The 14,490-nt window shown below is 36.1% G+C and overlaps 1 protein-coding gene and 1 non-coding gene across 2 annotated transcripts; one reads left to right on the forward strand and one right to left on the reverse strand.

Moving 5' to 3' along the window:
• Positions 1 to 2,229: 2,229 nt before the first annotated feature.
• On the forward strand, positions 2,230 to 2,321 carry Trnaf-aaa (transfer RNA phenylalanine (anticodon AAA)). The gene is given in 2 exon segments: positions 2,230 to 2,266; positions 2,284 to 2,321. It is a non-coding gene; the product is annotated as a tRNA-Phe (tRNA).
• Positions 2,322 to 7,874: 5,553 nt separating this feature from the next.
• On the reverse strand, positions 7,875 to 13,064 carry LOC127836131 (esterase LipI-like). The gene is made up of 7 exons (XM_052362561.1): positions 12,754 to 13,064; positions 11,984 to 12,125; positions 11,035 to 11,257; positions 10,539 to 10,630; positions 10,180 to 10,316; positions 9,435 to 9,521; positions 7,875 to 8,719 (listed from the first exon to the last, which is right to left on the reverse strand). Exons 1-7 carry the CDS (start codon positions 12,968 to 12,970, stop codon positions 8,649 to 8,651), a joined length of 969 nt encoding a protein of 322 aa, XP_052218521.1. The 5' UTR covers positions 12,971 to 13,064; the 3' UTR covers positions 7,875 to 8,648.
• Between the last annotated feature and the right edge of the window lie 1,426 nt (positions 13,065 to 14,490).

Here is a 14,490-nt window from a genome sequence, read left to right on the forward strand (position 1 = left end):
AAACCATAATTATGAAAACTGATACGCTCGAAGTATTCTTCTCGCCTTTTCACTCGAAAGTGGTTTCTAAAGCACGCAGTGCCTTATTAATCTAGTTAAACCCCATTCGATGACAGCGGTAAAATAGACGGAGGTGAATAAACTCGGTGCTTTTGTAAAGAGACAATCCTAATGCTTAAATGAAACAATATAGCTGGGGTATTTTACCAGTCAGTTATAATTATTCTTTCTAAGTGGCGCCTGCGGAATCGTGTGGGATTACCCAATAAAGTGAATCTTCATTGCTGATATAAGAAAGAACATACGTGGAACGGAACTAAATTGATCATGAATCGACAATATTTTACACATGCGGAAGAGATTCGCTAAATTTATTACCAATCTGACAGCATCCTTCTTGTCATCGTCCTCACACTCTAATCTTGAGGGAATTTCCAATTTGTAATAAACGTTTTTGAAGCTCACACTTACAAAATCGAACTCAATCAAAATGCATGGTTCGCATAGTGTTTTTTTTTTCTTTATTATTATCCCCACACTTTTAAAAGCGTGGGTATATTGTTTTTAACTCCGCATTATGTCCGTCCGTCCAGGCCACTATCTCCTTCTACACTATTAGCTTTAGAACCTTGAAACTTACACACATGGTAGCAATGAGCATATGTTCGACGGTGCACTATTTGGAATTTTGATCTGACCCCTGGGTCAAAAGTTATGGGGGTAAAATGCGGTAAAGTGAGGACATTTTCACTCATTTTACTAACAACATGCGATGCACATGCTACTAACTTTATAAAGAAAAAAATTGTATGGGTGTGTATTAAATAATCATTGTAAAGTGAGGCCAGTGTACGATATAAGGTTTAACAGTCGTATAACAAATATATCATCACATGACTTGAATTTGGTTTATGGTTTTCCTTTTTGATTTTGATTTTCAACGTAATAACGTAAACCCAAATCTATACAGAATATACACACGTTCTATAAAAAAGATGTAACATATATATTTAAGGAACCAACTCAGTTCAGACGTCTGTCCTTTTAATGAAAACATCTAAATATTTTAAGTGAAAATATTTTAAAAACATACATGTTCAATACTTAAATCTATATTTTAATGTGTATTCTTGAACATAACAACAAAAACTGCATACAAATCGGTAATGTTTTTCCAAAATACTGGGTGAGTATTCAGTAAGCCCCATATAGTAATCAGTATGATGTACATAGTTTCTCATAGTATCGGCCCTTCTGATTGGTTGATAAGGTTTGTTAATATGCGCATGTTATTTCACAATTAATAGATTTTTATTGGAAAAACGAAACCATTATTTATGTTTCTCTTACATTATTTTAAAGGCTAAATTTATACCTAAAGTAGTAGATAGGCCTATATTTACCATGTTTTGAGCTTGAGTTGTATTTGCAGTGGTCTAAAAAGTCTAACGGATCGATATAACAATAACGTGACAGGGACTAATATAAAAAAAAATCATGGAGGGAACAACATTTGTTCAACTGTACAACGGGGGAGGGGCGGCGAGAAGTGTTCAATGAAAGATCATATATTAATATGTTGATACTTAATAATGGAGCTTCAACATAAATAAGTAAAATAAGACACTATCTGATAAACTTTAATACATCCACAAATCTGTAAACATGCCCGTTTAAATATGTTTAGTCTTTATTGGCGTCGCCCTGAAGGGCGGCGACTAGTATGTAATGCTTTTTTTGGCTTATGGGAGGAAAAGTTATTTTACGGATCAATGTTTATATTTTTGTTTTAAGAATATCTTGCATAGTGGTGATTTTTTGTCTAAATTAATGTAAATAAGTACTGCATTTATGCCTATTACATTTATTACAACATTTATTGCCAAATATGCAAAGCTAATTGTTTTAATTAATAACTGATCCACAACTGATCATAGGGGAAAGATCACAGGGACTGGGCAAATACGCGAATCTTTCTGGTTTTGTATAAAACAAATGATATTTTGTATAAAAACAAAACATAATCAAAATATATTTATTTTGTGTTTTTCTAATTTGCTTATTTAGTGGAGAATCAATGTAGTACGATATTTGACGACCTATCGCGCAAGCAAGTTTATTGGAAGGCGTAGTGGTACGAAAACGTACAATGTATTAGTTTAATAATAGACATAAAATAACGATCGCTATACACAACTTCACCAAATAGCAGTACATAAGTGAATGTCAGCCGGAATAGCTCAGTTGGGAGAGCGTTAGACTAAATTTGTTTACGCAACAGTCATCTAAAGGCCCCCCCGATTCAATCCCGGGTTCCGGCACGAACGGAACACATCGGCGGCTGACAATTTTTTCAGTCAGGTTAATAAATATAATAAAGCTTTATTTTATGTAGACATTTTAAATCCATTTTACTACAATTGACATTTTTATTTAAATTAATGGATGCAACGTGGTGACAACGTTAATTAAAATTTCTTTCATCACTTAAATATCTTATAAAAAATACACGTGATTTTATATTAACAAATAAATGCAAACAACACATCTATTATCGATGTATTTGTATGTTCGTCTATCATAGGCCTATCCCTACCACATATAGAGCGCGAAGCGCGACACGTATTATTGATTGTAACAATGCGTTGCGATAAAGGAAGCAGTCGCTTATCAAGGAGGAGCTGTGTCCCAGCAACCCGTTTCCCTAGAGTCAAGCACTCCTCGGAGTTCTTTTTTTAAGAACCACATATAGAGCGCGAAGCGCGACACGTATTATTATCCAGGTGGTATGGGCCCTTTAGCATTATCCGACCATTACGTCCATAGTTATCTTCCTTAGAAGTTGAGAAATTTTGAAAACCTTGTTCGAAGTCCAAAATTTTCATCCGATTGTTCCCAAACTTTCACAGGTTTTTTTATCAATGAGAACCCAACCAAAACTCTATATGAACAATATCGGACCATAAGTCTAGAATTATGTCTCTTTGAATTTAAAAATAAAAGTGAAAAACTGCTTGGTTAGGTGATTATGTCAACATTTTTCTCATAGATTCTTTCCAAACGTACAGTGTTGTCATATCAATGAGCATTTTTACCTCATTTAAAATGAGAAACATCTGCACAAAACATCCAGAATTTTTTCTATTAAATTTGACAAAATAAACAATTTCCACTTGTTTAAAAGATTTCACAACTTTCGTCTGAATCTTTCCAAACTTGTTAAGTGTTTTTATATCAGTATTACTCGAACCCTATTGAAAATGATGAACATCGGAGCAATAAATCTATTATTATCTTTTACTGAATTTCAAAGTATTGTGAAATGCAGCTTCTTTATACAATTTACAGTTTTCATTCAATTTTTTTCAAACTTTTACAGTGTTTTCATATCAATGAGTACTCAACCCCTATCGTAAATGAGCAACGTAAGAATAAGTTCAGAATCATCTCCCCTTGAAGTTGAGAAAAATATTAAATTACGCTTACAAGATGAAGCAGATTTTTTAAAACCTACACAGTTCTGTTCCATTTATGAAAACTGCACACGGATACCAGTAAAAAAGGAAATCAATGTAAATAAAATGAACTATGAAATATTTGGAGTGACAACACAAAATCATAGATAATGATTATTTATGGGTTATAACACAACATCATTAATAAGGGTTATTTGGGGGTTATAACACAAAATCATAGATAATGGTTATACCAGTATCTTTTTCTATTTTGTTTAAAATAATCGGCCAATATATTAATATTTACAGTAGAAAAAAATCGTTCCATGTAACTTCATTGAGTGCCTTGTACACTGAAATTCCCGACGCCCTTTGATGCTTTGCATCAATACTTATCTTGTTTAGATTGTGATGACATTCAACATTTCAACAAGTAAACAATATAAATAAAATCATAATTTTCAAAGTGTGATTTACAAACTTATCACTCTGTTTAAACTTGAAACAGGTTATTATCGCTCGATTGGTCATTGTCGGCTCGGGTACTACTTAAATGTACCCCGGGTACTCTTAAGTCTACTTAAATGTACACAGGATACAGTAAATATACTAAAACGTGCTTACTAAAACGTAATCACCTCACTATTATCTAGACTGCAAATACGGTTATTGAAAAGCACAAAGTACATGCTTCATTATAAATTTGGTTAACATAACAAGCGTCTCAAAACATACAAGTGCCCATGGCACAAGAGAGATAGTTGATACGGTGATAATCGAGTGTTAACGTCAAATAGGTGAATAGTAGAGCGTAAGGTTGTAAATGTTTATAGCAGAGGCCGCTTTCTCTGTCGGAAATCGGGGATATCAGAACACCTGGCTATGTTTGTTGCACAAAACACACACAAAATAAGGTTTTAGATGGGGGCGAGAGACGTGCCCCTCGTGCCCTCCGGTACAACCGCGCCTGTATAATTTACTAAGCATCATTTATGGACTTTTTAACAGATTGGCAAAATTACGTTAAAATATCATGGAATGAAAAAAGAATCTTGACATTATATTCAAACTAGCAAATAACTACTACTGGCTTTGAATTTTATGATATTTTTAGAGATCGCGTTGTTAATGAATAGTCAGAAATCGAAATCGAGAAAATAAATACAGCGTTTGTAACAATCCATGTATGTGCAAATCTATTTAATCAACTTCTCTGCCTTTCATTATTTTGCAGAATTTCAAATGTGTTAGATGTGTTCGTTAATTTAAGTTACACAGCTGTTGATTTAAAATATAATATCCAAATGTGTGAACATGTCCCCGTACACGCTCGGTAAGAACAGAGTGCAAGTTCTTGGAGCTCGATTTGTCATTGTCGGCTCAGCACGAAACATTGAGCCCAATCGAGGCTCGAATGCTCGATTGGTCATTGTCGGCTCCGGTATAACTTAAATGTACCAGAGATGTTAATAACACCTACGTCTCTGAATGTAACCCGGATACTCTTAAGTGCACTTAAATGTAGCCCTGGTACGGAACATATACTAAAACGTATCCGGCCAATTTAGACTGTACCCGAGTTTTACTACCGCACAAAATCCGACGTCTAAAACGCTATACGGAATACGAAACCAAATCTCCTTGAACAAATCCTGCCTTAAAATTCTTTTTGAGTATGAGTTTCGATACTGTACTGGCTATTTAACAAAATTTTGGTAATAATATGAACATCATTAATTTGGAGAAAAAGCCGACAACGACCAATTTAGCGTTTGAATTCCCGTGTACATTTTAGTATGTTTTACGTACCCGGGGTACATTTAAGTATACTTAAGAGTACCTGGGTTACATTTAAGTACTACCCGAGCCGGCAATTGCCAATAAAGCCCAATTACGCCAAACCAGCACAAATGTCTCAACAAATACAAGCGCTCTGTAAACATAAATATTTAACCAATCTTTACAACGTTTTTAATCTTAGTGTGTGTTTTAATTATAAAGAGTATATACATCGACTATATACATTGTTGTCATTATTGATATCAGCACATATAATAAACACAATTTTAACAAACCATTCATTAATATGTGATGCAATTTTCTGGCAAACTTTGGCAAAAGAAATTGATCGACTCAATTATACGCAGCATGTGTGTTTTTTCTCCGAGCACTATTGTTAATTGAGCCCTGTAAGGTTGGTTTGGTCGCGTTAGAGCTCGATTGATTCACATTGAATCTTGATTTGTTGCAGCGCTTCCTTTGGTTTCTCTCCGCTATAAAATTGAACCTGAAGTTATTTTATACGAAGATTATTAATCATCACTTAAAAGAGAGAAAGTAAATACTGGAAGTATCAGCTCGAAATTTATGGTCGTCATAAACGTGGACAGAATAAGCACTTGATGCAGGACTATCAGTATATTTATATGGGTTGCCCTTTAAAGCGACATCACCATATTGGGCTTGTGGGTAAGATTTTTAATCGGCGAGACAGAACCGTATGTTTGTCTGCATGCATGGACGTGTACATGCTTTAAAATACTTAAAATAAACTTACTTGACGGAAAAGAATGTCTTCTTGTTACGTCTTAACGACTAACGTTGCAAATCACAAACAAAGAATGTATAACTTTGCCGTAATCAAAGTTTAAAGCCTCTATATTTACGTTGTGCAGGTCGAACAGCGTGCAGGAATCACGAGCGATTTTTAGAATAGCAATTATATGCAACATGTATAAACGGTCTACTGTATTAGGTGATAATGTTTTAATGGATATAACCCGATTAAGAACAGACCAAACCGTTAAACGAGTCCGCTATTTTGAATTTCATTCGTAATGTATACTATGGCAGGAGCACATTTAACCTGGCCAGAAACTAATGCATTTTCGCACTTCATCTTTACAATAAATATATTTACACAGCGTTCAGAAGAGGGTCATAAATCAGAGCTATATCTCTTAAAGCCCTTTACAGTAGCTCATTTACCTCTGTATATGCCATTAGTAACCATTGACTGTCAATAAAGCCTATACCGACCAGGTCGCAACCATTTGAAGCATTTCATTTTGGTGCATTCTTCATCCATGATAAATATAAAACACAGAACTTTAGCATGACATCTAAAAAAGAAATAGACGTTCGCCCAGTGATGAATGCTAGAAATATTGCTATAATACAGGCTCAAATAAAGAATGGGATGCGCACGAATAATGGACATCCGAGTGTTTTGAACGGGAGAGTCCAGCCCTCGTGCACAGACAGCGCGAGCACGTGCAGTGAAGTGGATTTGGAGTATGAGTTTCAGTATGCTGTGAATGACACAGATAGAAGTAATAGCTATATTTACACCTTTGATACATTTCCAGCAAGATGTTCAACTGTCGAGGGAAATTATACTCGAGATATTGATAGAGCGGATTCAACTGAAGATGTTGGTGATGGACAATTACAAATATCTAGAACTAAACCACAATTAGCAAAAGCCGCATTAAGCCGTGATAAGAGATTGAATAGTGGCCATGAAAGAGATCGACCATGTTCTGCTGACACAACATGTGAGGTCAAATATGCTGAGGTCAAACGTGAGCCTGGAGGTACTGAAAATAGTTGTCAACGTGTGACAACTACGGAGCATCAAAGCGCCAAACATGGTCGGCTGCAAGTTCAGCGGAAAATTGGTGTAATCAAAAAGCCGGTGTTCGAGGATAACTTGACGGAGACCGATTGTAGACTTCGCAAGGAAAGCGCTTACAGTGGTAGATCATGTAAAGGTGACGACCCTGGTGAACAGTCGGGTAGCAGATATAGCAAAAGAGTCTCGCGCGCGAACCGGAAGTCAGAAACCTATGACCCAGCGTTGGAAAAAGCAACGACCTTTATTCACGGTGGAGGCAAGAACTTCAGTAGGACGAACACCTCCTTGACACCGATTAAGTATGGGATGAGATACCTGCAGATGAGCTACACAAAGACCAACCTTGAATCAAACCAGAGTCTGATCTTTCTGGATTTACTGAAAACTTCACACTTGAAAACGCATCTTAGGGACTCGCAGATCAAGTCCATCGAGCGTCGTTTGGAGGTGAAGCGAAAGAACCCGCTGTATTCGACGTCGTATTACGACAACAAGAACATTACTGATCCATATCGACACAATGCTAAGAAGACGGCGCGGTCCGCCGCTCAGAAAAAGCTTGAACGGAAGGAGAAGATCAAGGCGATCTCGGACGAGATCCAAACCGGATATGTACCCACGCAGCTCACGATGAAGATAGCGGATCGGAAGGAGGTGGTAGCTATTGGGAAGAACTGCAGATATTTGCGGAGTAAAATACCAGACGACATAGAAGAAGCAGAATGAAAATCTTTAGTGTTTGAGATGCTTGTTATATATACATATTTTACAATAAATATATATTCAACGCTATTCATTTATTATTTGTTCAAGAAAAGTGATAAACGTTAAAAACACATAACACAATGGCGAATATACGTTTTTTCGAAATTTCTAGCATCTTCTCGAGTTTGCGTGGATTTGCATATCGCGGTAAGCTCTACCTCATATATAGAAACAACCATAGTTGCATTCGATCTTCTGTCTTAAATATGCATACACAAGATCAATGATGCAAAGACACAAACAATTGCAGTTACTTACTCTCGGAACAAACAAGGCAAGATCCGTACTTATCACTGATTTCAAATGGGCATCTTCAATGCGTATGTTTGTCAAGTATTTAAATAACAGTATGTGTTGACAGAATGTGTAATTAATGAATAACTAGCGATTGAAATGCCATAACAAAATTAAATTTCTCTCCGAATCTAATAATTATTTTCATCAAAATATATTCTGGGCACCTTAAGTCTGATGGCTGGCTTCTTCAGCCAGAGGTCTTGGGTTCAAGCATTGAAAGCACCTTTTCCGGCGTTCTTTGACTTAGGCGATGCAGGCTTGAGTTTGGAAACGTAGTATACTTATATTTCTTAAATCTTAAGAAAACATTTCACAATCTAAGTTAATCAAGTCGCGTGATTATTTCTATGCAATAAAGTGTATGTAACTTTTGTTCAAATACATGTGTACATGTAAGGATGAAAAAATGAGTCAGTATCAAATATCAGGAAGATGTTTTTACAAATATACAAATGAGAGTGAGTTAAAGCAACACAAAAATCGTCCCATCCGGTTCACAAGGATTGTTTTCGGATGAATGCCGCTACACGCTCGTATGAACGCTGACAGTTCTCTTTGAAGGCTCCTGCACAAAATAATGATTATTGTTGAACATCACTTTACAACTTTCACATAATTTATTTAAATCTGACAGAAGCTATGTATGCCAATAATCCCTAACGCAAGAAGATCAATGAGATGTGAAAACATTGCACAAAAGATTTTTAATAACAAAAAGAAAACAACACCCCTTAAGATTAAGAGTATGAAGATTGATAAATTTAAGAGAAAATTTGACAGATGAAGTGAGACAAAATTGCTTTAGACACCGATTTTATATAAACCAAGGACTCAATCTGCTTCGGTGGTTTGGTCAATATTCAATAGCATGTACATAACTCCAAGAATGTCGTTTGTTTCCACTATAAACATCGCCAAACAATAAGGTACGTAGCTCGGCTAAACGTTGTTGCAACCTTTAGTACGATTCCATCTTTAAAAAGAATAAGCAATGTCATGCTTTCCTATTGAAAATACCTTTTTAACATTTCTTCAGATAATTTACTTAATTTGAATTCAATTTAGCGCATATGAGTGAATACTGTAAAACGTATAAGTAAATGTGTGTGAATATGATATAAATGATCGAACATTCAAAATCGGAACAACAACCCAGCAAGAACTTTTAAATCGTACTATTTGGAAGTATAATTAGCAAAATGCAGTAAAAAAAGTGGGGTTGAATAAGATGCATTGCATTAACAATAAGGATGCCCCAATGCTGTCAGGAATTCACTCACCTGGTAAAGTCCAGAAGGTGTGTGGTACCCCTTTTATCAGCTCCATCTCGACGTCAACACCGGCGGCTGTCAATATCTTCACGTAATCTGTGTCAATAAGCAAAATATAAATATTAATGCAAATATCACCGTGTTCGTTCGAACAATTTTTATCTACAAAACGATATAATTTGCGCTGCGCACGTTGCGCATCGGCTTTCAAAAGAGTAAGTTGCATCTGGGGGTGTAATAAATGTGTATGCGTCCATTTTGATCTTACATCTAAAGTTTAAACTTTAAGAAATTGCAGCTCTGACGGTTAGTTAATGTTCAAAAAGCAACCAGATTGTTTAACAGTATGGATGTAAAGCAATGTGCATATTATAGTATAACCCCTCTGTAGTACGGGTCAGTCAATTTATTTGAGCCACGCTCTTGGAAAATGGAGCTTAAAGCATTTACTTAAAGTGTACTTCCAGATAAGCCTGTGCAGTCCATACAGGCTAATCAGGGGCGACAATTTCCGCCTTAACTGTATTATCGCGAAAAAGATACTTCCTTTAAACGGCAAATACCATAACGGTGGAAAGTGTTGTACCTGATTAGCCTGTGCGGACGACCTGATTAGCCTGTGCGAACGACCTGATTAGCCTGTGCGAACGACCTGATTAGCCTGTGCGGACGACCAGGCTTATCACGAACGACACTTTACGCACATGCATTCAGCCCTGTTTTCTCAGAGCGAGGTTTATTTGTATAAGTGTACCAAGCGCTCCGTCCCTCAGGGGATCCAGTTCCGCTACAAGCACCAGGGTCGGGGGCATGACGCTGTGGTCCGGCTGCAAAACAACAGAGGCCCGGGGGTTTCGGTAGTCGTCTTCAGTAAGCGTAAGTCTGGAAAACCTAGAACACAATTAATTTGTTTGAAAATATATTGTTTTTTCTTGAATATAATTTAGACATCCATAAACCATTTTATATGTTTGCATGCCAAACGTTATCGAGTCATCATTCGTGATAATAATCTTCTATGGTCTATAAAATTCACAAGATTGTACTAGTATTACTTAGGATTAAAAGAAAATCAGATATAAAAAGAAAATAAATACACAATTATGCTCGTACCAATCCATGCGAACTTTAGGCAGAAGAGGCCCGTCCTTAAATTCATCGCAAGATGGGTAGTCTTGGTACGATACTTTAGGGTAGATAAGTACCTGGAAACGAGCGGACGATTAATATTATCACTCACGTCGGTGGACTGTCAATTTTAGAAACCACGGTGTTTAGAAATAAAGGTTAATGTGGTCATAAATTCATTAATTAATTTAATTAAATAATATAAATATACGTGTAATCAATGAATTAGTGCGCACGAAAACACGGAGCAATATACGCTCCTGTTGTATTTTATCACATTATCATGTTCATCATGTTTGCATGGCTATATGTATTGGCTGTTTTGCGGTGGGAATAAAACTGTATGTCCGTCTGCTCGTCTGTCTGTCGTGAGCTAAAAATAAATGTGTACAATTGGGAAAGCTATTGCATGTTTCAATATAAACCTACTAAGACAAAATAAAATTTCCTTTAAAATCGAACAATAAAGTTTACGTCTTACTGCAAAATCAACGACTCTTGGAAGATCGTAGCACATGACAGCAGCTAGCCTTCCGCCGTTACTATCGCCGGAAACGCCGATTTTACTGGAAGAAGCGCCACCTAGCGATGCTTTATTTGCAGCCACCCACGCCACTACGCTCTTTGCGTCTTCATTACTGGCCGGAAATTTGTGCTCCGGAGACCTTCGGTATTCCACGTCAACAAGTATACATGGAACCATTCTGGAATATACGAACATATATTCGATGTCTGTTGGTACCGCGTTTGGGTTTTTCGCATATACATGTATATTCATGGCGGTCATATGTTAGGACAAAATAAGATAATGCAACTAGCGTTCGTTAAATACAAACATGCATGTATAAGGAAAAAAGAAGATAAAACAACCATCGGCTGTATGTTAAATATGTAGATAAATAATGAAACAATAAAACAATACAAAAAGCGATGGTTAAATACCAAGGAGCCGCGCTCTGTGAAAATGGGGTTAAATGCATGTGCGTTAAGTGTCGTCCCACATTACAGGCTAATCAGGGACGAAACTTTCCGCCTAAACTTGATTTTTGCAGGGAAGAGACTTTCTTGAAACGAAGAATATCATAAAAGCGCAAAGTGTCGTCCCTGTGTGGACTGCAGGCTAATCAGGGACGATACTTTACGCACATGCACGAAACCCCCTTTTCACAGAGGACCGCTAAAATGTACATGTATTACTGCATACAGCCAAAACCCTCATTGCAACAACCTCGTGAGACGCATTCATACACACAAACACACAATAACAACGACAAACAGACACGGGACATAAATTAAACAGTACTTCAATATCAATAAAAGCGTCAACGTTTTCTATCCACATTTTCGAGGCGTTCTAGTACGAGAACTGATTTATATAAAATATATTAAAATACAACTTGGTGAATGAAACAAATTGAAGAGCAAGATACGTTGCCAGTCGGATTGCCATGGTTGCTTGTGTTTTCCGGTCTTTCGTCACGTTCCCACCTCCATGAAAGTAAACCAAGATTGTAGGAGGCGCCCCTTGCTGTCGACACACTTCCGGTGTATATACTGTCACTGGAATGCCATCTGAAAATTGTGATACCGGTATTAAACAGTTTCCACTCAGAAGCAAAGTGAAAATTGCAATGTGCAAACAGCTTAAAACCAGAACAGCCTGCGAGTAACTCGCAAGCTGTTCAGGTTTTATGCTGTTTGCTGTTCATGAGTATCTAAGGGCTGGAAATAAGGCCTTAAAAACTTGAATATAGTAAGAAAAGTATTAAATTAAATGTTAAATATAACTTTATAAGGGAGTACAAATGCGTGAGTATACGTATCTTAGTGGTAAAGGGGTTTGGTGTAATGCTCTGCGCAGCATACAACCAGTACTACATCACAAGTAAATTATCGGCTCACTACATCATGCGGTTATCGAGATTGGAGCGAAGCAATCAATAACTTACGGCCGAAAATTAAATACATATAGCAGAATAGAAATAGAAAACAGTATGGTATTTCAGTATTTTTTACGGATGCGCAACTTGTTACAAAATAGCAAAATGAATATAACATAGTATCAAAGTTGAAAGAATATTATCAACAGAACTCCATTTACAAAATCGACAATTTAACAAAGAAAAATAATTCAACGCAACACACTTTTTTTCACAACAAATTTAATGTAAAAACAATGACGTATGTGTGCAAAGCCTACCCGGCACATGTTCCGAGGGTACAAATAGTTCCGTCTCCTTCCCATCAAGACTGGCCGTCCCTGCGAACTTCGTAGCCGTGTCCACAGCGGCTTGTCTGGCTGCTTCAACGTCATCGTCGAACGCTTTAAAGTCGCCCGTGTATTTAGCTCGCAAATAATCCACAGTTTCCTTGTGAGGTTTGTAAACGTTAATAAATTCCTCCACGTTAAACGACATCGTAGTTCGATTGTTAAATTGCTTTTATGCGTTGTTTGAAAGTGTTTACTTAAGTTTTGAACACTAACATTGGCTACGTCGTGTGCATACTAGATACTAGATATACTTTGTGCTAATTCATAACCCAATTTCGCTATCCCAGATAAGCTATGTACCTTGCAAAGGTATATACCAGTTGAATGTTATTGTTTACATTCGGGATTTTCCGCGCATGCGCACTTACTTGTTTGCAAAACACTGGTTACAGCATTGTGAACACATCGGTCTTAATGACAATAACGTAGTGACGTCACCATCTATGTATAGAATGACGTAAACCATGTATTAATTATGTCTTTTGTTCAGTCAATAAAACGATTTAAAAAATCCGAATATGTATTTAGTGCAAATACATGTATATAAATTAATATAATTTCATCTTTATAATTATACGAATTAGAAACAGAGTAAACGTGGTCGGAAGACTAAAAACTGACAATCCCACAAAACAAAACAATAAATTAGCCGTAGTTTTTCTGATATAATATTTTTATAAATGATATTTCAGATATAATAAAACAAACATAAATTTGATTATATTTATAAGCGGTGTGGATATTGTTATTGTTCGTCAGCGATCGAAAGTGTAAGAGGTGCATTAAAGGGACCGTCAACCGCGATTGACGAAAAAGAAAAGTTCTAAAATACCGTATTTTTTTTACAATTATTAGTTTATATTAATTTAAATATCACGACTGGTATATTACATTACTTGAAAAAATCATATTTTCAGTATATTCGGAAATAAAATTTCGCGATGACTAATCGAAAGTGCATCGCGAAAATAGGTGACATAACGATATACACACTATAAATAATGCAAGAAGATTGATCATTATACATATAATATATATACAATTCACTACGCATGCACAATTTGCATTCCTGTGTTTACCACGTGACGATGATGATCAATCTACATGCGTTTTTTATAGTTAACTGGTAGTTACCTGGTACCTAGCTGTGCCAAGTAAAATTTACTAGCCTACCGAATATACTGAAAATATTAAAACTTAACAACTTTTTTCAAGTAATTTAATATACAAGTCCTGATATTTTAATCAATATAAACTAATAATTGTAAAAAATACGGTATTTTAGAACTTTTCTTTTTTCGTCAATCGCGGTTGACGGTCCCTTTAAAGGGGCCTTTTCACGTTTTGGTAAATTGACAAAATTTTAAAAAGTTGTTTCAGATTCGCAAATTTTCGTTTCAGTTATGATATTTGTGAGCTTACAGTAATAATGAACATTTATCATGCTCTGAAATATCCATTATATGCATCTTTTGACGATATAAAAACCTGAAAATTATAAAGCGTTGCAACGCGAAACGATTGAATAATTTGGAGAGTTCTGTTGTTGTCGTTATATTTTGTGATACTTCGAGGATCACTTATATAAAGTATAAAATACATCACTCATTGTATGAGCACGGATGGCCGAGTGGCCTAAGCGGTAGACTTTTACTCCAGGAATCC

Source organism: Dreissena polymorpha, chromosome 6 (genome assembly GCF_020536995.1).
Source record: "Dreissena polymorpha isolate Duluth1 chromosome 6, UMN_Dpol_1.0, whole genome shotgun sequence".
NCBI lineage: Eukaryota > Metazoa > Mollusca > Bivalvia > Myida > Dreissenidae > Dreissena > Dreissena polymorpha.